This window comes from Poecilia mexicana, unplaced genomic scaffold, assembly GCF_051168715.1.
Source record: "Poecilia mexicana isolate PSO_F unplaced genomic scaffold, ASM5116871v1 scaffold_14, whole genome shotgun sequence".
NCBI lineage: Eukaryota > Metazoa > Chordata > Actinopteri > Cyprinodontiformes > Poeciliidae > Poecilia > Poecilia mexicana.
The window spans coordinates 17,882,434-17,906,210 of NW_028263383.1; the positions used below are offsets into that span (position 1 = coordinate 17,882,434).

General features: G+C 43.4%; 1 protein-coding gene across 1 annotated transcript in view; it reads left to right on the forward strand.

Annotated features, from left to right (window-relative positions):
• Positions 1-23,777, forward strand: part of auts2a (activator of transcription and developmental regulator AUTS2 a) — a 334,197-nt gene that overhangs the window by 302,035 nt on the left and 8,385 nt on the right. The window contains exons 6-10 of the mRNA XM_088012298.1: positions 16,393-16,942; positions 18,437-18,720; positions 21,098-21,330; positions 22,254-22,298; positions 23,295-23,390. Coding sequence (XP_087868424.1) covers positions 16,393-16,942; positions 18,437-18,720; positions 21,098-21,330; positions 22,254-22,298; positions 23,295-23,390 — 1,208 coding nt within the window. The remainder of the gene's footprint in view (positions 1-16,392; positions 16,943-18,436; positions 18,721-21,097; positions 21,331-22,253; positions 22,299-23,294; positions 23,391-23,777) is intronic.

A 23,777-nucleotide genomic window follows, 5' to 3' on the forward strand; every position in this document is an offset into this window, starting at 1 on the left:
GCCACATGGTACCTCGGAGGTGTGTGTGTGTGTGAATGCATAAGAGAAGGAGTGGCAGCCTGAAATGAGCCTTTTATTGTGAATCCGCCATGTGTGTCTGACAGCACTCTGTCGCTCCTCACGGCTCTTTCTGTCGGCCACCATGTTTTCTGCAAATATTAATAGTTCGACTGAATAACTTGAAGCATCTGAAGGACTGGAATTATCATGACAAATGGACTTAAGTCGTTTAACCTTTAAGAAAATGTTTGAAGTTTGACAATTAAAGTGAAGAACTCAGCTTTTATAAGGTAACACATGAAGGTAGATAAAAAAAAAGCAGCATAGAGAACAATGACTGAAATGATTGATCGGATCAATCCTGATGAATCAATTATTCAATCTTTTAGAATGTTTAATTCATTGTTAACTGGAGTATGCAGCCTGAAATTGGTGAAAGAACAATATTTTTGAGAGTAGTAATTAAGCCAAAACTGTATAAAAAATATATAAAATTAGCATTTAACATTTAAAATAAACATTGTCTGTAAATTCTACCCAGCACTCCTCAAGTGGCACAGTTTTAGTTACACTTGGGTCAAATTCTGCAAAAATAATAAATAAGACTAAACCCATTATACTATCCATTTGTCAATCGGTTAATTGAAGAAATAAGGTCAGCCCTACACGGTGTTGATGTTAAGTCTAGCAGGAAGAGCTGACTTTTTCACATGTTGATTTTAGAAGTAATTTTTTTAAGCTCCACCTGCATCGACCTGCTACAAACGATGCAGGTTGAATTTTTGTAGCGTTGCCTTTGGAATGATGCTCAATTCTCATCTCCCTCCACTGCTTGGTCTGGGATTTCTCCCCATTGAAGTGGATTTCTCAGGTAGATTTTCAACTATGGCCAATCAGCAAAAAGAAGGAGAAGTTGTGAACAATGATGTTGATTTTCTTCGCCGTTTTAGAACTGGGTAAAATTGGGTAAAATTGCTAACCAAAGCATTTGTTTCTCAACAGCCAAGGCTGTGATTTTTTTGGGTGCAATGAGGACATAACATTGGTGTACCACACTAACTCTGCATTAAGTTGCACCAAACTCTACACCAAACCTTACAACTCGCATAAAACTGCATCATCCAAAAATAAACATAACTGGTTCAAAGACAATAACAGCGGCAAACCCAGATGGCTGTAGCAAACATCCAGGCAGTATCAGTTCAAATCCATACCAAATGTTTTAGCAGACCTTCCAGCAGCAGATGCCCACACTTTTCCATTTGTGATCACCTCACACTGCAGAAATCCCCAGGTTTGAACATCATTAGAGCCATGCTATGAAGTCTGCTCTCTGCTGCATGTTAGCAGGCTAATTAGAGCAGCTCCATGTGACCCAGCTACAGATGTCCTCACTACTGATCTGAACAGCATTACCATCATTTACAACAATCTTATGTTGTAAATGAACCATACATTGACATCCTGTGCCTGTAATAAGTTTGTGACACTTAATGTTTATTGCAGAACAAAAGTTTCTTCCACTGAAGCAATCTCATTATTTGGAGTCTGTGTTTACTGTGGACATAAGTATCACATATAGCATAACTTCCCAATACAGACCTACTCAATAAATTTAAACATTGCTGTAAAGTATATTGATTTCAGGAACTTTATAACTAAGTGAAACATTTTATATAGATAATTTACAAACAGATGGATATTTGAAAGACTTTATTTCTGTTATTTATGATGATTTTTTAATGACATAAATAGCATGATAATTTGAAAGCTATTTAGGGACTTATAATCGGACAAGCGACACTCATCGGAACATATATATTGTAATTTAATGAATATGCCTGTACAGCAATTAGTTCACAGATATGCACATATATACATATGTAAATATTTCCCTAAAACATAACAGTGATTTCATTGTTATTGCATTCCTAGCACAAAGCAGCACTCCCCCTTCCAATCCAGCGGCGCTGTCTGTTTGTTGTAAGGGAAGATGTCAGGTGGAGGGCTTTTCCTGCTCACTCCTCTGATGCCAGAAGAAAGCAGTGAAAGTCTAAAGACAGAAAAGCTCAGACAGAGCAAGAGCACAGAGACTCTGATCAGGATTGATGAAAGCACGGCTTTAATTGCTCCCACTAGAAAAGAGGTTAGCTTTTTTTTCTTCTTCTTCCCCCTTCTCGCCCCTTCTCTGATTCTCATAAATATGCAGTGAAGAAATAAAGCCCTGATGAGCCTCGGGGCAGATTAGAGACGGCTGCAGAGCAGGATCGTGGTTTGTTAGCAGAACTCTGTAGATCCCTCGCATGTGTTTCTGCCCAGCACACACACACACACACACCCACACACACACACACACACACACACACACACACACACACACACACACACACACACACACACAGAAGAGAGAGGCATGGCTTTCATCCCGCTCAACCCACATTTCATTATTTGGCCACAGACTACTGTCTCTGCTCAATCAGCCATTAGGTGTGCTGGGAAGCTGTAGCTGGCAGAGCGCGGCTCAACATCCCCCCCTTGCGTCGGGTTTGCTCTTGTCACCACCCCACCTTGAGCAGATTGGCTGGAGACGACATGTTTAAATTGTGGTGGGTGTTTTGCGTGTGTGAGTGTGTAAAGTTAGAGCATGTATCCTGGAAAAGAATCGTTAAAGCATGTGTATTTGATCTAAACAAAGCAGAATTTTCCATTTTATCACCATCTTTTTCGTTCGTCGTCACAGGCTTTTGGCATCCGTTCTTAGAAGCCTGCCCAGATCTATCAACATCCCTCAGACTGTCACCATCTGTTACAGATTAGGATGCTTCTGGAGGGAGCTATTTGATTTCAGAGCTCTAGCATCCCCTCCTTCTTCCACGTGTCAGATTTTACTGTAAACAGTGTCAAACAAAAAACCAAAATCCCAAAAGTGGAAGGCCGGGAGTTGGGGTGGGGGAGATTGTTGCTTCAGCATGGACGGCACGTCTGGTTTAGCTCTCAACTTGCTCAGATTGGGTGGGCGGGTTATGCCGGGCCGTTTAGAGGCAAATCTAGGAAGTCATGTTCTCTAAAGCCGGAGCTCAAACAGTTTGCCGAGCGCCGTTGTGATGCATGAATCCCCCCTGGCTGCATTTGACACTAGCTAGCCTTTCTGAGCCTGTGTCTTCACCGAGGAGGCCGCGAACAGAGCCCGCATTGTCTCCCCCCCCCCCCAAACCAAAGTAACCCAAGCTCAGGGTTGCCTCTGCCCAAAGGGGGATATCAAGTTGTTCTCTCCCCACCAACACCGCAATCCAAGCTTAAGCTCCAGGGCTTTAAGAGGGAGCAGAGAGGCAGCTGACTGTTTGGACGACGGCGCAGTTCAAATAAACAGCTCAAATCCCCCCACCAACACCAGCCCTCCCTCGCCAAGTCCCACAGCCGTAGCTCATCGCCGTGGAGCCTGCCAACAGCTCTCAGCGTGTTTGTGGTGTTCTGCTGAAAAGCCTGGTTGATGTGGCCGTTCGGATGGTTTCTTGAGAGAGCAGCCCGTGAGTGCCAGACAGGACAGTGAGAGCTCGGTGCGTGCTCGCCCTTATCGAGCGCCGCTTTCGTCGCCACCTCAACGACGGCGTTACGCAGCAGCTCTGAGAAGCAAAAGCTGCTCAGAGAAGAGATGAGTAGTAGAACCTTGGGTTCAGCCCACCTCCCTCCCCGAGAGTCTCACTAATCTGGCTGCAGCGTAACCCGAGCGGGGAAGGGGGTAATGAGACGGCACTTGACAAACATGCACGTAGACACACTGGCTGCCTCTGTAATGTCAGCGAGGGTTTAGGAAGAGAAAGGCCTACATGCAAATTGATACTTGGCCAGATTTGCAGCCATTCGATCCTCGCGTCCGAGCTATTACCCCTGAGGAATGGGTTTTTCTGAAATCGTTTTAACATCGAGTACAAGCTGCGTTGAACCCGATCTGCGGAGGCTGCCTGTTGGCGCTGGTACAGATGTGTGTAAAACCAGCTGGCCCATCTAAGAGTGGAAAAGAAAGAGGCCCAGATTGATGACACTCTGGGGACAGATTTCTCTTTCCAACCCCTCCGTCTCTCGCGCTCCCCAGTTGGAAGGATGATGCTGTGGATCTCTCTGGTTCTAGGTACAGAGGTGACAAGTGGTAGAATAAGACGAGCAGAAAGATTATTTACTTAAGTCAGTTGATTTCATGGATAATCAAACGTTTGGTTTTTGATGATACCATTTTTGGAAAATTGTATAAAATCTAACGCTTATATTTTGGCATAAAATCTGATGTTGTTTTGACCTCTGTCTCTTCCACTGATCATGACGGTCAGAGATCAAATCCATCGTCTTTCTGCTCTGGTTTCTAACCAAAGACTTTAAAAAGGTGTGGCTAAAACAAATTATGTTGACAAGCAGCTGTTGCTTGTCAACAAGTGTCAGTGTCATCCTGGTCATGTTGCTGTGGAATATCATTTCTCCTGGCCGGAAACTGAGCTGTTAGTATGTCATGACAGTCATGAGGCTGTCATACAGCAAACGTTTGTGGACAGAAGCCTATTGCAATTTGTCTCAATCCTGACTCTGGGATGGGGCGTCCCGTGGCGTAGTGGGTGGAACGCTGCCTCTTTCACAGATATCTTGGGTTTACCTTTACTGCATGTCTTCCCCCCTTCTCTCTCCTCTCTTTCCTGTCTATTTACTGTTGGAAAAATTGGAAACAGGCCACTTTCGCCAGGCAAAAACAGATTATAGAAAAAAGGAGGAAAAATACCTATTTTAGATGGCATTTTTCTTGAGAATAAAGTATTTTGGACCTGAATTTAGGCACTTATTCAAAGTTTCAAAGCAGGTCTGTTTTCACTGAGTTTGACGAGACTACACAGATGTGGGTGGGGAGCAAAGAGGTGGCTGTTTGTAACTAGCTGTGGGTTTTTATGAGCATGTGGCTGTAATTGAGACTAGGCAGTTGTGTGTTTGAAGCCTGTTGGTTCTGCTAACGACTGGCTGTTGTTTCACCAGGCTGCCAGAATGACTGACTAGAAACACGTGTTGCAGCCCCAGTCGGTGCGTGGCGAAACGCTTGGCTTCAGCTCACACACTTCTGAAAACTCCTTTACTCCAGAAAGTCCAGTTGCTGTTTTCAGGATGTCTTTACTTTCATCCTGTGATGACTTTACCTCATGCATGGATTAAGAGGGTACTTTAATCTATGTGTTACTTTAACTACATGAACATGCCTATAATGTGTTTGTAGAGCAGCTTTAGCACAAATTTAATGGAGAAAGAGGAGCTGGGCAAGGACAGAAAAGTTGGACGCAGTTGCAGTTATGGCAGGCGTATTTCACTACCTTTGGATAAAACTGTGTACCACATTCATATGAACTCTGAATGTCAAAAAAAAGTTTACAGAGAACAAAAATATACAGTTTTGTAACAACAGTTCATTGACTAGATCAGAAACTAATCAGAATATATTGTCAAAACTTTCCTGAATATAATGTAATTACAGATATAGACATTAATGAAAGCTATCATTTTTACATTGTACTTAAATGGAACAGTAATATGTTTAGTTATGAGGTGAATTATAAAGATGCGCCAGAAATTGTTTTCTGGACAATTTCAGAGCTCCGGTTTTTGTAAACCTTGATTAAACAGATTCCAATTTTTCTTTCGAACTATGAGAAAATATAAGAACATTCAAAAAAAAATTATACAGCCTTTCTGTCCTGATCAGTTATGAATCATTTAATCAATAAAAATGATTACATAATTCATTTATTGAGCTGTCCTTAGCATTCTTTATTAGCAGTTAGCATGGCTAGCTTTTTTAATTAAATGTATGGATTCTAGAAGTTACACATTCTTACTTTAGCTCAAATAGTGCTACCAACTGGGCTGCACAATATTAGAAATTTATTAGAAAATCTTGCAATGCCAATAAGGTTGGTAAATATGGTGACGATATCAAACCCGATATCTGCCTTTTTTCTTCATTCCTCTCTTTCTCATCTGTGCTTTCACCTCTCTGTGACCGTTAGCATGTTGGGTAACGTCATTAGTGTCCATTGTGAGCATCTGCTGCCAGGAGACTTTGACCAGCTGGCTATATGTTGCATTAATATGTAAAAATGCGAGTTCAGTCTCCTGAGTGCTATTCCTAGTATTGTCTTTCAAAATTGCTAAACATGCTAAACAATAACATAACCATAGCAACTAATTTTATTGCAAGTTGATGGTTTACATTACATTTCATAGGGATGCACCAATGTGAACATTTGGGCTGATATCAATATCAGATGTTAATGTTACTGTTACGGCAGATAACTGATATTTTATTAATAGATAGATAGATAGATAGATAGATAGATAGATAGATAGATAGATAGATAGATAGATAGATAGATAGATAGATAGATATGTATAATTCCCTAACCATTCAACATGACCACACTATTGCCTCTCTGCTTCAGGTAAACAAATCTTTAGCTGCATCACCATCACTGTTACTGTACATAACTAAATACCATCCCTCTCCTGAAAGACAAACACAAATTGTTCTGAGATGCAAATAAACATCAGCTATTAATTTCAGCATATTTTTACTTGCCAATACGCTAAAATATAATTAATGTCCGATACCGGCCGATGACGATGTTGACGCTGATATATCAAATATCGTGCATCCTTAATATTTTAAGTGTGTTTCGTTACAATGGGAACAGGCTCGTTGACTAAGCGAAACACAGAAGGACTCTATGATATCTTTATTTTGGGAGAAGTCGTCTCTCCTCGCTATCAGTGACACGAGACCAGGAGACGGCTCCCATCTGCTGGCTAATGTACAAAGTGACATGTTGGGGGTTAAATGGTCTGGTCTGCTCCACAGCTGCCTTGTCTTTCAGGGCAGCTTTACACCACTCTGACAGGGTTTGTGTGTACTGACCCATTGCTGTGAGCTGGATGGATCTCACACATTACATGCTGCTGTTATTTCAAAGCCTCAGTGAGCCTGGACATGACAGCCAAACCTGTAGAGAATCTGTCAGCCGCCAGCTCCAAGCATCCCCCCCCCCCCCCCCAAGAGCTGCTCTGAGCAGACCCCTGCTGGGAGATGTCTGGTCAGCTTTCCACCCCGGCCCCTCCACCGGTCACCTGTGCCAGCATGCCCATCATCGAGTCCCTGTCCCAGCTCTTCTCCATTTACGCTCCCTCCAGCCTGACCTCACACCCTAAGGGATATATAAAGATTTGTTCTCAAAAAGGACAGCTAGAAATGGGACACCTCTGATCCTACAGCTACATTCTCATGTCCACGAAAAGACGGCGTTGTTGGGGGTGGGGGGTGGCATGATTTCGGGAAAGGTGATCAAACATTAAGGCCCTAAGAGAATGCCTGAGGTGACGAGAGTCTCCTTGTGGTGTTGGGGTCCGAAGCTAACAGTGAGGATGAGAAACAGAGGCTGTTAGGAGCCATTACAGGAACAGCTGTAATCAGAGCCACTGTGGGTGGAAGAATATGTTCGCCGCGGCTCTCTGTTAGCAAATGCGTTCTTTATGACTCGAGAGAGCGGAGACAAAAGAGCGTTCCGTCTTACCAGACAGTATGAATGGAGCACAGATGGATACTAGCAAAGGTAGGAGGCAGAACAGAGCAAGTTTCTCTCCCTTTTCTTTCTGCTCCTTTCTGTCACTCGCACATTTTCCTCCACTCTGTGGCCCTTTCACTCTGTCATACAGAAAATGTGTGTAAGTGCTTGTTCTTTGTGGTCTGGCAGCTGCTCTTCTACGGCTTTTACATTTGTCAGGGAAGCTCAGAACATTCAGTGGCTTATGGAGACCAATTACCCAAAATTGCAGCCATTTCACGGAGGATAACACTCCCAGACGGTGTATCTACCTCAAGTCATGCATTTGTGCGTTGGTTAACCACCCACTCTGTGCTCCGTGACATCACAGCATTTACAGGCGCTATTTTTACATGGATGTGCACTTGCTTCGGCTTCCCAGCTTGTTATACAAAATTCATAACCTAAATGAGAAAGGCATGAAATATAAATGTTGAGAGTGTAAGCCTTCCCCCATGCTTTTGGCCTTTTGAGCAATCACAGCTTGTTAAAGCAGCAGTTTGTGTTACCGCCAGGCGATATCAACATGCTGTGGTATTCTCGCTGAAAAACTACACATGTCACGCTCTCGCAGCCAGAGTGGTTGCTCTACTCGACTACCACATCCCTCCCATAACGCCAACTTTATTTCTGTTTAGCTTTCCACTCTCCTTACCTAACCACCCCTGGGAGTCGCTAATAAAACAGCTCCAGTCTAAGACCCTCCACATGGCAGGATGTCCAGGCTGTGTAACCCTGCACCCCCCTTGGCTCTAGCTGTCGAGAGCTGCTGACATGACATAGTCTGAAGCCTGCGCCCCCAAGAACCCTGAACTCCGATTTGGAAATGGATGGACTGCATGTTTCGAATGACTCCTCGCCGAGGGGTTCTCTGATACTCTAGAGATGAGGGAGAAGTGTTGCTAAAGGTGATGTTGCTACTCTTTTAAACTTAAAGGTGTTAATGTCTTTGGAGCTGCAGAGGAAAGGGATAAGGAGCTAATAAATTGGATATTCTCTCAGGGCTTTGGCTAGGCGAACACAGGGAAAGCTTCCAGATAAAGTTACCGGCCAAGAACTGCAGTTCCTCAGTTATATGACGGGCTCACAGTGGGCTTGTACTTTCCTTCTTTACATTAGCATTTACGTAAATATTTTGTTAGCTAGTCGCTTTCAGCACAGCTGGTCAAGTGAGACGAGGCTGGTTTCTCAGCAAAATCCCATGTGACGTCCTTACAGAGAACAGAGACACACACATACTATGTACTTATGAGGAAATACATTTCTGCATTATTTCTCATGTTATCTCATTGCTACAGTTCCATCAAATATGGCTTCTAACACACTAATGACCTTTCTGCAGAAATACTGCTGCAGTTTCTTTAGTCGGTAAGCATTCTCTAAAGATCTTGTTGCTACACAGAAGAGCAAAAAATACCCAATAGTGTCATGTATGTGGCATGGAGGCTCATATTTCCCATAAATAATAGCAAACATTTTAAATTTGTAATAATTATTCAGATTTTTATAGCACTTTTTCAGACACTAACACGTGTAGGAGCAGGAGTTATAGTTTTTTGCTCTTATGTATACTTATCTCGCTTAAAACTCTGCTGCAAAAATTGCTTACAATAAACAAGAGGAGCAGGTTATACTGGACAGTATTTATGCAATCTGAGCATAGTGAAGCATTTTAAGCGAACACGACTTTTCTTTTCAAATAAATGCAATGAAATCATGTTTTACTCTTTGTTTGCATTTTGAATGTAAATACTCTGGTCCTGTAAAAGCACAGTAACTGTGTGTTTATGATAGTGCAAGGATCTAACATTGGCCTGTGTCTAGAACAGATGAATCTTAGGAAATCTGAGTGTTGTTAGAAAAGTAATTCAGTTCAAAAAGTGCAGTTATATATTTCAAGCATTTATTTTAATTTGGTAATAGTTTGGCAATTAATAATGCAATAATGCATTCATCTGATGAAAATGTAAAGGCAATTTGTAAGAAAAGTTTTAGTACATTTATGCTTTGGCCAAATGGGGAAGAGTGCTTACTTACCAATGTGACACATCCTAAAGAAGCTGGCTGTTCACAAAAAGACCTAAACATATTCGTGGGAAGTTGAGCAAAAGGAAACTGGTGTGTAGAGTGTAGCTTTGGACTAAACTGCTGCATTTCCAGTGTCTTTTAGCTCCTTTATCCCACATTTACTTTCATCACCTCTTACGCAACAGTAGCAGCCTTGGCTGATGTTGGGAAGAGACAAACTTCCGCCTTAGACCACACCGAATCGGTCCACTTGCATTTTGGCCCAAAATGTAAAGAAGATGATCCTGTATTTTTGAGGACAACGTCATGAATACAGGTTGCAAAGTTTATTGTGAAACGTTCCGATCAGCTCAGGAGTGCTCAACTAAAGTTGCATTAGCTGAAGGTGCACCTAATAAGCTGGGCACATTTCTGCAAACAGTGGTACAAACATATGTTGGGGATAGCCGAGCAGGCTGCGTTGCGTATTGTCTATCTTGGCAAGCTGTGACAGAAAGCGGTGGCGTGCCGTTTATTGTTTTCTTCTGTGTGGGAGTTCTGTTAAAGACGTCTGCCATTAATGCAACTGCAGGCTTCATTAGGAAGGAACAGGAGCACAGTACTTCATCAAGGAGCTCTGGGGGAACAAACATGAGCTATATAAACCTCTCCCGAGGTCACACAACCATCTACACTTGCTGCTCAATTACAACCCTAATGTTGTCGTCAGACAAAATATGGAGGAAGAGGACGAGCAGATTTCAGAAGTGCTTTCTACCCTCAGAAGCTGAATAGTTTTCATGCCGAAGCTTGAGGACAAAACGTCTTTAAGCATTCTGCAATATTAGAGACAATAAAACCATCCAGCCAGATTTTATGGAGCCAGTTTCTGAAAGCCCAGCACAGAGGGGAGTCCTGATTGTAATTACTGTTTACCGAGACACACCGATGCAACATGAATTCTTATTCGGTGCGGCGGATATTTAAATTGATTCAACCTGAGCAAACCGTGTGTGTCTGTTTCTCAGCTTCCTGCAGGATGTGCGTGTGTGTGTGGAGAGGAGACAGTGCAGCCTCCTCAAGGCCGCCCATTATTTATTTGCTTTAAATCCTGCTACACTTGGTATAAGCAAAAATGAATCAATCCGGGATCAATATTATATCTGAGGGGTATGGGCCGGATTCTGCTGATGCTCACCAAAAAGGAAGTGAGAAGGGAGAATCGCAGAGATGTTTCTTGTGACAGTGAACAATTGGACCTTTGGAGGTTTCTGACAGCTGTGATGGACAGCTCTGAGGTCTATAGATGTCAGCACTTTCTTTTTAAAAGGCATTTTTACGCTGTACTAGATTACTGTCTGGCAACCTGGAGGTGTTATTTTCCCTTTGCTTTCGTTTTGGCTGAAGGAAACAGAAGTTACACTGACATGCTAGTTATGCTAAATGAATTGGTAACATCCATATCCTGTATGTTAGATGCTGCCTGTTTCATACAATCAGTGATACCTGCTACATATATTTGATGGTTACTTACTGAGTGAATTACAGTGGACCCCCACCTGTTTTCTGTCCAGGATTCATGGATTCACCCATTTGCAGATTTTTCTATGGAAATTAATGCCAAAAATTAGCCTATTTGTGGGTTATTTCTGAAATATTGAATAGAAAATGCAGCTGGGGAAGCTGAAAAACCTTTGGACAATGCTGCTTGACTTGCTATTGGCTGGCATTTGCAAAGCAACCAATCCAGGAGCGTCATTCATTTTCCTTGACACCGATTGGCTGTACAACCAGAAGTGACGATAAGGAACATTGTAAACGTTAGCTTCTGTGGTACATTTGATGTTTGAACCAAATGTAACTGAATAGTTAATTGCAAATGGCTAGCTACCACTAAAACCAGGGGTCCACTGTACTGTCAATCCTTTACCTTGCTGTTTAAACATGGTTGAAAAAGGGAAACATGTCTTTAATTCTCAGCTTTAATATCCCAAAAACCAAAAGACTGAAGCAGGGTGTGAAAACCTTTACCAGTTAGGAATGTAAGTTGGAGCCAGGTGGTGCTAATTAGATACATTGATTAACTGAATATCAAGCATTAGCCTCACTTTTGCCTTTCTACAAAATTCCGCTCAATTCTCATTTCCCTTCAGTGTTCTGTCTGGGATTTGCCCCATTGAGCTCGATTTCTCAGGATGCATTTCATCCTGGCCAATCAGCGAAAAGGAGGAGTTGTGAAGGGTGATGTTGAGTTCCTGCGCTGTTTTTTGAATTGCGCTCTTAGTTCAGTTGCTTGTTTAGTTGTAGCATGGCAATAGCAGCGGAGGACCTGAACGAAGCCATTCAGTCCGTGTTAGCCACGTTTCCAAATATTGAGCAATTAAAGTCAGCAAAAGGAATGTTGAAGACGTTTTATTGCTTTATTGCTGGCTCGTTCTGCTTGCCACTTCTCTCTTCCCAGAGAGGGATGGCAGCAGATTTTTCCTTCATGGAGCTGGTCAGATAAGGACCACAGGCTCCAATGCTAACTCCATATCTGTGACACAGACACACAGTAGTCAGGGCTTGGCTGCCAGTCCTGTCCGTCCTGTGGTATGTGTTAGGTTGTTGGTTTTGCATGATTTAAGCTATGCGACCCCTGCTCGGTTGAAATTCCATAGTCGAGTACGCAGCCGCGGAATGCGTGGAGGCGCTATTTCAAGGTGAAACAGACGGAAGGAGTGACGGCCAGGACGGGAGGCTTGGCGTGTCACAGAGGTCTCTGCAGCCATCAATTTGTCAGAACGTCACCAGACTCCGAGCTGGTTGTAATAACCCCGCACATAAACACACATTGAATCCCGGGGATGAGCAAAGCGGTTTTGGCTCAAGGCGATCACTAATGTATTTTGTAGCGAGACAGGTGCTTGGCTGAAAGCTGTTGGTGTTATTGGAAGCTGTCTATTAATTATTTATATAAGGTTGTCTGTTTCCAGTGATGACACAAATGCAGTATGCAAAATATTTAGCTCTTCTCGTTATTACCACAGTGCGTGCCGAACTCGTGCTGGCATGCACTGCCTCTTGTTGCTCTGTGGCACTTTGTGCAATGAGGGTTTAAAACGTGTCTCTCTCAAGTGGCAGCTTGCTAATGAAGCTATGTAAACTGGTCAATATACAGACAGGTCTTTTAACCTACAAAACTCAATATAACGTCAGCAGTAGCTAAATGAATTACTAGAACCTATTGGCATATGCAGTAAAATGGGAATCTTTAGCTGACGTGCTGAATCTATAAAAGATTGTCAGGTTTTTCAAATCCTGAATGTTCCACAGGAGGCAGATGTTGAAAGCTCAAAAAGATACAACAGAGCTACTTTTCTGTTCTCCGTTCAGCTTTCCTGTCATCTTCTGAAAGTTTGACTCTCACACGTGCTCTTTTGCTCCCTGAATGGACAGTAGTCATGGCTAGAAAATAGCCTTTAAATGGCTTGCTACATTTCTGTGTTCCCTTTGGTGTCATTTATGCAACAAACCGTAAGAACAGAACTCTCCTTATTTAGGTCCAACCTCGACAACTTTTTTGTTGGTGGGGGTGTTTCAAGTGATAGTTTGTGTTTTGGGTAACGGGGCTTTGATTGAAATTCGGATTAGCTAGCAGCTAATTCCAGTGGGAACAAAACTAAAGCCGAATTACCATCCAACTGTCATGTGAATGGTTAGCAAACTTTTAAAATTTTGCAAAAGGAAATTAGGAATTAGGCGTGTTTCCATCTACTGGTTTGGAGCAAACCAACCAGGATATGCAAACCGTGATTATGTCCGATGTTGACACTACACATGGCAGTGGCACAATGATAGTAGCCAACACGTTGGCTACGTCATCCCTTCTACTGAAGAGTGTTGTCAACTACTTAAAGATCAGAAAACGAGTGGACTTTTGAGTTTCCAGTCAAATGGAGACCAATCTGGGATGATCAAGCTGAAAGTTGGACAAGTTAAATTTTAACCTGCCATTAAAAAACATCTTAAGAGGTAAGAGGTCTCTGTGCCTGTTTGATGCCAAAGTTTAAAAAGGTTTTATTTTTCTACCATATTTTTCTATCTTTCAGGCATATTGGTTAAGCTGCTGTGCACCTTTGAGTACATAGGGAGATGCAGCTAATAGTGAATTGTTGGGCATGGCCTACCCTCAGATAATGATTCAAACCCCCCCCAAGTCTCCCACTGTGTCCCATGACATCCACCCCTAATGAAGCCTGGTTTCCTGTTCACTCACACAACCCCAGCTGACCGTCCTAAAGTCCTTCTGTATCTCCTTTACTTGTAAAGTCAGGCTTTTGTCTCTCTGACCACACACACAAAGCACACACAGGCCTCATTTCCCCGTCTATGCTCTGCCAAGCGACGTGAACTAGTTAGAAACCGCATTACCACTGAAACACTGAGAAACAGCAAGGGCTCTCTGCGTTCTGAGGATCCCAAGTGGGAATTGCACTTATTTGTTTTCAGGGATGAAGAAGACTGACAAATGAACCCCCGTGGGAGGGAAGCTGGCGGATACTACTCCTTTCTTCTTCTCCGCTCTGCGCGGCCCTGGAGTGTTCATTATGACCAGAATAGACACCTTCTTTTTAGCGTGTTAGCACATTCTCAAAACAAGCCGTGGACCTCAGGGACGCCGGGGTGCAGCGGGAGAGTTGGGAATTCCTCCTCTCCCCTGTCTGCCGCGGTGAAGTTGTTTGCCGGCAGCAGTCTCTCTTGACCGATAATAACATTTGTAAGTGGAGAAGATTGACGTGGATTAGGGAGACTGCTGCTGGGCTTACTTGGTTGCTCATGCACATGAGGGCCGAGTGGATGGTTTCGTGCTGAGATGGTGCATATAACGAGAAAGAAAAAAAGACTGTGGGTAACTTTGAAGCGCAGGATGTGCATTTTGAACAGTTCTTTGTACAACTAACCAAGCCTGGTGCAAGAGTCAGTGCATCCTGATTGGAATCTATTAACGACGGCCTTCTCTGACCATTACAATCAAACCAACTGTGTTTGAGCTTTACATCATGTTATGTTATTTCCTCATAATTGACTTGATTCTTTAATGTTTGAGGAATCCTTTAATTGTGGCAACCGGCTGGCTGGACCTAGTGCTGCCTTCGAGATGCAGCTCCTCTTCTGGGCTGGAGCTTCCAAGCCTTCCAGCTTCTGCCTAATAGAGCAGCCCTCCAGTGCAACTCCCACAGTCAGCTCCTTCAGACTAGCCAGCAGCAATTAGCAAACACCTGGTAGAACAGTGCATCTGCTGAGCTCATCATACGAGCTAAAACATTGCTAGAGGGTTAATAGAGGAGCAATGTTGTGATGACTTCCTAAAAGTGGAGTTTCAGAGAGAACATGAGTTTTTAAACAGACCAATTTTGAGCTGCTAATTTACAAAATCAAAGTCATATTTGATATATGTAGCATATCTTAAAACGACTGAAGGTGACATAGTTACTTGATTGTGCTCTAAAATGGCACCATGTGTCAGGAAAGTACATAATACTGCCCTTTTTTAATAACATCACCACCTGTACATGGAGCTGTGAGTCCTTGCTGTGCGTTTCTTTGCTAATGACGGAGCCCGCTCCCGGTGGAGTTGGGCTGGTGGGAGAGGTTTGTCAGGGAGATGGAAGCCCCCAGTGACAGCTGGCTGCTGCCTCCACCCAGGGGACCTGGGGCCCGTATACACCTTTTTGGCAGGAAAAGGATTTAGTTGGCTTCAGGAAGTGGTGGGGGAGGAGGAGGAGCCCCCTGCCAGAACCCCATGAGGCCCCAGGAGCGTTAATTACAGTTTATGTATGCGCTGTCATCCCCCATGAGCCTCTCTGCCTCTGGAGCTGACTGCCGATGTCTGAGCACTTTGTTCTGCTGGATGAGGTCCCTGCAGAGGAATACCCTGGATGGAGCTTATTATCCATTGTTCTGAGTGGCTTCAACAGCACAGCCGTTATTACTCTTTCGCTGGATTAATTTGCATGTCATTGTTTTTAATAGCATGTTTGCTGCAATTACTGAAGTTTCATCAAACAAAAATCTCACCAGACTGACTAGAATCTTCATACGTAATCTGGTAGATTATGTATGATTATTGCTTCACAGTCGGTGTTTTTAACCTGACCTTAACTTAACCATTGCTCAATGTGCCTCAGCTATAACCTTCACTCTTATTACATATCAGGGCTGCAACTAACGATTATTGTAGTAACCAATTATTCAGAATATTAATCGATTAATCAAAAAAAATTGACACATTCTGCAATTTTTTTTAATACAAAATAAGAAATGCATAAAAAATACAAATTAAACATTCATCATCTGGATCTGTTTGCGTCTTTAGTACAGTTGGTGATGATGATGATGATACTGCTGCTGCTGCTGCTGCTGCTGCTGATGATGATGATGATGATGATGATGATGACTGCTTCTGAACTAGATGCAGGGAATTATTGTTTAAAAATGATCACCTGTTACCTTTGTTATTTTTTTTATAAAAATGAATTGTACAGATTGTAAGGGAAGTAACAGTGAGTAAAGTTTAAACTAAAAATATACTTGCTTCCAATGCTTATCAGGACTGTTTAAGGGAACACAATTTCATGTCAGATATCTCTATTTCATCTCCATTACGTATTTACTCTAGTTCTTGTTCCCTGTTTATATCAGTTTTGGTCCAAATCCTTGTTACTAAAGGTGTTTTTTTGGGGGGGGGTTATGCTCCATCTCTTTTGTGTGTTTTTCATAGGTCCAGATTTTGGCATCAATGCTCTGTCCACCAATGGCAGCCAGGAGCCTCACGGCCCGGGCCTCCTCAAGGTGTCAGGCCTAGAGCGGAGTCAGGAACGGAGCCAGGAGAGCTGCAGGGACCCTCAGCCTCCTGAATCCAGCACCTTAAGTCCAGCTCTCGGCCCGCCGCAGCCCGAGGCCTCCGTCGCCCAGACCCCGGCCCCTCTCCAGACCCTAACAAACAGCTCTGCCCAGGCTCCGACTCCGGCCCTGCCTCTTCCACGCTCCGAGGCTCTCCCCGCCCCTCGGACCCCTGCAGCCCTGCCTCTTGCCCAGGGCCCAGAGACCTCACCACCCCCTCTTCCCCGATCCCAGCCACAGCCAGAACACCCTACCCATACTAGGCCTCAACCAACACCGAGCCTTCATCGGCACCCTCCGTCCCCCTCCCTTCCGACCCACCACCTCCACCAACAGCACCCTAATCAGGCGGGGCCTCATCGGCCCCCATCACGTTGCCACCCCCGGCCCCTTTCTGCTTACAACGGCCTCAACCTTAACGGCCACAGGTAATGCATCAAAACATCAAGAACTCAACATTTCCACAAACACTGAGTCGAAAGCCTGTCAGGCCCGGCTGTTTTAAGCTGGTGGTGTCCAAACTTTTTGGACTTTCTCTAAAATCTCTGAGTTGAATGCACTTTTTTTCCCCAATTAAAAAAATGATTAAAAAAAAAAAGTAAATCTTTAATTTTTGTGGTTTAAACATGCATTATTTTTGAAAAAGCAAAGTAGAAATGAACAATTCAGGGTCTTTTCCAACCTGATAGTCCGACAGACTTGGTTAGATTTGGGACCAAAAGTTTTGGTGCGGTTCGCTTTCACACTGCGTTATGTCAAACGAACCAAACCCTTTGAAGAAGCTGCTTACCTCTGAACAAGTCATGAATGCATCTTCCTTCTTCACAAAATATGGAGTGGCGTCAGATTTTAGCGGTTGTAGGATTTCTTATTTGTCTTTGGCTCGTGGTATCTTTGGCTAATACCCAGAATCGTGATCGGCCAAAATCAGAATTGGAAGATCAGCCAGAAAACTGCAATTAGTGCACCCCTACTTTGGACACCCCTGATTCAACCCTTTCCTTTGGCTAAGTTTGACATTCCTCAGCTGTGATTTATTAGAATTGCAGTGTTATTTGTGGTATATGTTTCTGAATGAGAACAGAATTGAAATAGCCATATGGTCTAGATATCTAAATCTTTCACTATAAGGATTATTTTCCCCGCATTACATAAAGCCTATTGTAGCATTCCAATTTCTCTGTTCAGACAAAGCATAATCAAGCCTGATTTATTGTCCATGCTAGTCCACTGGGTCCTTTACGGCTGTTGGTAATCTAAGACTTCTTCAGAACCAACTCTGTCCCATCATCAGCTTTGCCTCATGGGCTCCTGGGACTTGGCTTTGCCCGCTCCTCGCTGCGCCAGCTCCAAAAGCTTGCCAGCACGGCAACACGGCCTGGCACCCGCTGTGAATAATCACGGCCGGGGCCCACCGAGAGGAGCGAGCGCTGCAAATGAGCTTTTAGGCTTAAAGCTGGGAGCTGGGGAGACGCAGGCTCTGCGACTGCCCCTGGGGAGAACCCACACACGCCACAAAAGACTGTTTGCTAACATGCTTGCGCACGCTCTCGATCCCTCTCATCCCATTTCTGATGCACGTGTTCCCTACCTGGCTCTGGAGGAAGTGCTTTCGCAGGAACTGTTCAAAGACAGATGCTCAGTCTGTTGTCTGCCAGCGGCGGTTTATTTGCATCCGAGGGTGTTGCGAATTTGGTGTTTTCACAGATCCGGTTAGCCCTGGATTCTGTGAAAACACCAGAGTGAGGCAGGGAGGAGATTGTAAATGGAAGGCAGCGGAGGTGTGAAAACAGCGTACTGGGAATTGAATGTGGAAACAGATGGAGACGCGGGGATGTGCAGTAACAAGTGTTAAATTTGACTAATCGCGCCCGGCTTAACTTTGGCTTCCTTCTTCCTGCTTTTTCCATTTCCACCACCAGCAGCAGCAGCAGGAGCAGCACCCCCGGCACCAAGCTGCACGGATCCTCTGCTCCCGCCTTGCACCTTCCCAACCAGCCGCCTGCTCCGGCAGCTGCCACCTTCCCTCTGTCTCTGGCGGCCAACCAGAGCGCACCCCACAGCTTCCCCTCTGCGCTGCAGCCCTCGCCACATCCTCATCACCCCAATATGTTTGCGACTCCAGCAGCATTGCCTCCACCACCACCACTGACATCAAGCACCCTGCCGGTACCTGGACATCCCGCTGCTGGGAGTGCCTATTCAGGTAGGCCACAAGCTACTTTGGAACCAATGTCGCCCCCAAGTGGTGTGTCAGGGGACTTTCCCATTTTAAAAAAAATTAAAACTCAAAACAAAATGTTCCAGGACATTTAGGATGTTTTCAGATCTATGCTATGCTAATTCTATGCTATCTGCTCTCACAGGTATTTACAGGTTACCTGTGTGCTTTTTTGGATTGCATTTGATCATCTCTAGTGGAATATCTAAATTATTTAGACTGATTCAGACAAACTGGGTTGTTGTACACTGCTCAGAAATGACTTTAGACACATTTTGAAATAAGAGAGGTATTTATTACGTTTTTAAAAACATAAAGAAAGTGCTGGAGGAGGCATAATAGGTAGGGGCTCGCCCACGGTGCCATAAAACCAAGAACCACCACTGTGCAAACTGACAGCCAGGGGACTTTGCAACTGTCAGGTCAAACGTCTCGGCACATTGAAGAGTGTTTATTTCCACTTTCACCAGCAAAAATGTTCACGAGGAAGAAGCCAATTTGTTCCACACAGAATAAAGGGATTTGGATTTTGCTAAAAAGATACTCATGATGTGTTTATGAGGAGAAAATTCAACCAAATAAAATTAAAAATGAAAATATGTCACAACAATTCACAGAGGAACAGAAGTGAATGGGTTGTCCTGGAGGAGAAAGTCTCTCTCATGCCAGAGTTTGTTGAATTCAGGAGAAAAGCTTGGACACCCATTCTGTCTCCACAGGCTGCGTAACGATTATTAGAACAGCAGATGCTGCCGCCTCAGAGGGGCCGCGGCGTGTCCAATCACAGCGTCTGACTGCTCCTGCTGTCAGACAAACTGCATCAACTTGAGCTTTGCTTAAATGCAGCATGACATGCTGATAATCCTGTTCATTTCCTGCTTCTTTCTGTAGTTGAATTTTTTTCATGGTTTTATGGCTTCCTGTGTAATGCAATGATGTTTTTATATCTAATATCATTCAAGCCACAGGGAAAGTGCAGAGATAATGAAGACAAGTGTTACTAATCTAACACATCCCTAAGTGAAAACAACGTATAATATCAGGATTGGACTCCTTCCAATATTGCTGCAATATATGTGTTGAACCAGCAGGTTGCGATATCAACGAACGTTGTCCTAGGAGCAACTGAAGACTCCTAAAATGAAAGTTAAATCTTATCAGTTTCTTCAGCTCACATTTGAAGTGTAACAGAAACAAAGTTGGATCAAAGTGAGAGATAAACAACATAAAATCACATAAGTTAGTGTAATCACTGATCCAAAGCACCGACAGGCTGCAATTAAAACAACAACCTTCAGTGTGGTTGTTGTTACTTAGGGACCAGGCTCACATTAGCTAAAAAAAAAAAAAAAGCAGCAACATAAGAGGCTTCCACAACTAAAATTGTATTTTCACGACATGTTTGTGGTTCGTTCAATCCAGAGCCAGAGACATTTAGCAGTTAGCTGGGAGACTAAATGTAAAAGAACATCCTGGATCTGGAAGCAGCTTTAGTGATGCTGGCTGCTCTAAACTCAGTCATTGCTAAATAAATTTGTTGGAGATAGTTTCAACTTCTACTCCATTATCATTCCTTGTTTTACATTTAAGTCGAATCTCTCTCACACACACGGTGTGACGTCACCTCTGCTCCTAGCATAAATAGTTAATGTCACTCCACAGTCTGTCTGGAAAGCACGATCCGTACCATTAACTCGTTTGCCCATCTGCTGAAAGTGATTCTCCCAGGGGGATATTTTCATTTCTTTCTTTCCGTTTGCATTTCATTACGATCGTAAAAATAGAGTACGAGTTAAAGAGAGTGGCAACAAATATAGATTAAAAAACAGTAATAGAGGCGGAGTGATAAATTTGCTTCTCTTGAACAAATGGGATACAGTTTTGTACAGTCTGATAATAATAATAATAATAAGTCTCATTAAAAAATGTGTGCTTTATAAAAGTAGAGGTCTTGTCTTGATGTGTCCACCAGAGGGCGCATTGACAGCTGAATACCTTACAGTTCAGTGAGTCCAATACACAATTTTCGACTGAAGTATAATATTTAAATTGTGACAATCATGATCTATTAATTAAATAGGTATTTTTATAGCAAATAAGATTTTATTTAACAACAGAAATCAAAGCAGAATTTTGCAAATATTCTATAAATCTGGCTCGAAATTCTGAACTTTGCATCTTTTAAGTAATAATGTTTCATTACTCTTGTTCTTTGGTCAGTTTGTGTTTATTATATGTCTGGATAAAAAGTTTTGATTGATTAATATTCAAATATCAAGCCGTCCGTTTTCCTCCAGAAACCTCTTCCTTAAAGTCACCCGATTAACCAAAAGGCTCTTCCTCTTGACTCCCTCGTTTCCAGAACAAGACCTTCTCCGTCAGGAGCTCAACACCCGATTCCTGGCCTCTCAGAGCGCAGACCGCGGCGCCTCGCTGGGCCCACCGCCCTACCTGCGGACGGAGTTCCACCAGCACCAACATCAGCATCAGCACCAACACACCCACCAGCACACGCACCAGCACACGTTCACGCCCTTCCCCCACGCCATCATGCCCACCCCAGCACCACCCATGGTGCGTACCCCAACCAGAAATGTGAGGATAAGTAGAACACACCGTTGTTGGGTTCCAGGGCTTTTTGTGCCTGTGTTTTAATGACTATAAAGGGAGGGGGAGGGCGGTTTATGGTTGTGAGAGCAAAGATTTTACACCATCTGGACATGGTGTGCCAGCAGCACGCTGTGGTGAGCTGTGGGGAACTGAGGGTTCCGAGTTGGTTTCTTCTATGATGACCATGTGTTCGCTACAGCAGCTCCTTTATTCTCCCAGAAAATCTTTTTCTTTCTTTTTTTTTTTTTTACTGTTTTCTCTGGCAAACTCTAAAACTCCAGGCTTCGAATGCTGTTATTTTCTAAATTGGAAATAAGTCGCCCAAAGCATGTTAAGTTCAGAGCCAGCTTTCAGAACATAATACTCTTAATTCATTCTGAATTTAATGACATCATTTGGTCCCGTTTGGAGGTTTTCATTACTGGCAAATGTGCTGCATTAGAGCCGCTGCTGTCTGTTAGGGACGACCACAGGCAATGGGTGCCTGACATAAATACTCACGCATTCATAACTGCGCGGCCCACAGAGCATGGGCTTGGCTCTAAAGATACCTCAAAGGCATCATGGCGAAGCCTCTGACAGCTAATGAGGCCATAAAAAGCCTCTTTATGGCCACAGTGTTTAGTCTCGACGGTGGAAATGTCCGCCCTGAGCCTGCAACCAAATGAGCGCCAGCCCACACTGGTTTACAAGGTCTTCACATGATCACAAGCAGGGAGAATAAAAACAGGCTGGCGTTGGGGGCGGTTTAACTCGGATCTTATTTCCCGTCTTCGATCTTGTTTTGTTTGCATGTCCTTAGTTCTCGAATGTAGTTTGTGATGTCTGGAGTCCTGGTAACACACACGTGAACCGTTTGACCTCTCTTCTTTACGCTTCTGTACTCAGCTCTCTTTCGTTTCTCCTAGTTTGACAAATACCCAACAAAAGTCGATCCCTTCTACAGACACAGTGTGAGTTTCCCTACTGCCTGCTATCTCAGTGTGTAGCTAATTGTTGCTTTCCTGTCGTGCCACTGCTCCTGTTGTCACTCTGTGTGTGACAACACACAGAGTGACAACAGCTACACAACAGAGTGTGTGTAGCTGCATTTCCATTGACTATTTAATTGTGCAATTTGACATTTCAAGTATAAAATCACTTAATGCGACAAAAGTGCTTCCAATTTTGATACGGCCTTAAAAACCACCTCATCCTAGTTCCAAAGCTTTTCATCGAAAAACAAGTTTTTTCAAAATTGTTGTGTTTCTATTAAGCAAGTTCATTTCCGAAATGTCATATTGCGCAGTGGAAACACAGCCACTGACTGCTTTCCTTTGCTGCAACATTTCATCCTTCAACATCGCCTGTAGTTGCGTCTTTTGAAGCAACTGCAGAAACCAGAGCATGAGATTTTCTATCTCTCCAAGTTGTGGATTATTTCAGGCATTCCTCCACCTTCATCTTTTTCAACGCACTGTTTTTAAAGCCAACAAATACTTTGAAACTTCCCTTGTTGCAACCGCTTGCTACGAAAATCGCTCCAATCCAGAAGCTATTGTTTGCGTAGCTCTGCTGCATCTCTTATGGTTAAAGAACATAAACTGATGTGCAAAGTGAAAAGTGATGCGTTTGACCAGAGTGGGGTGTAGTAAGTGGTCGATTAAACATCCACTGCTAAAAGATAACATATGTAAGCCTTTGGCACTTGTTTGGTTTGCATGCCATTTGCTTGTATTGCAACATTCTAATTTCCACATCAAGGGGGTGTTTATTAAATCCAATGATTTTACATCAGTTGGTGAAACATGTCAGCAGTCATGTTGAACCGTTTAAAACCGTAGGACTCCTGAGTTAATGTCAGCATGCTGAATCTATCTGAATATTCACCGTTTGTTCCATCTCCTCACCCTGGTGGACACGTCTATGAAACTTCTTTTTCTTTAATTTTTTTTTTTTTTTGTTTCCAGCTCTTCCACTCATACCCTCCAGCCATGTCTGGTCTCCCACCTGTCATTCCTCCAACTGGGCCCTTCAGCTCCCTGCAGGGTGCCTTCCAGCCCAAGGTAAGACACCAACATGAGATACTTACAGGAAGACCAATTGCACATCAAATTTATGAAAATGTCTAAAATGTTTCTATTTGTTTGCTTCCTGATATTTTTCTAGTCACTCAAATGTATAGAGATGCACCGATCAGAACTTTATGGTCGATATCTCATCTTCTTTGGCCAAACAATTGCAATTCCTCTTAAGAACTCTAACATAAGAAGACGTAAGAATGGCATTCAAAAATACTTTTCTACACTGGGGACAGAGGTGACATCATGTTTATTTCATGACATACAGAGAGATCTGAAGCTCAAAATAATAAAATGTGGCAAATTAGCTATAGTCCATTCAGCCTTCCTATTACCTGTTGGAAGTCTTTCTTGCTCTCTCAACCTCTTGTA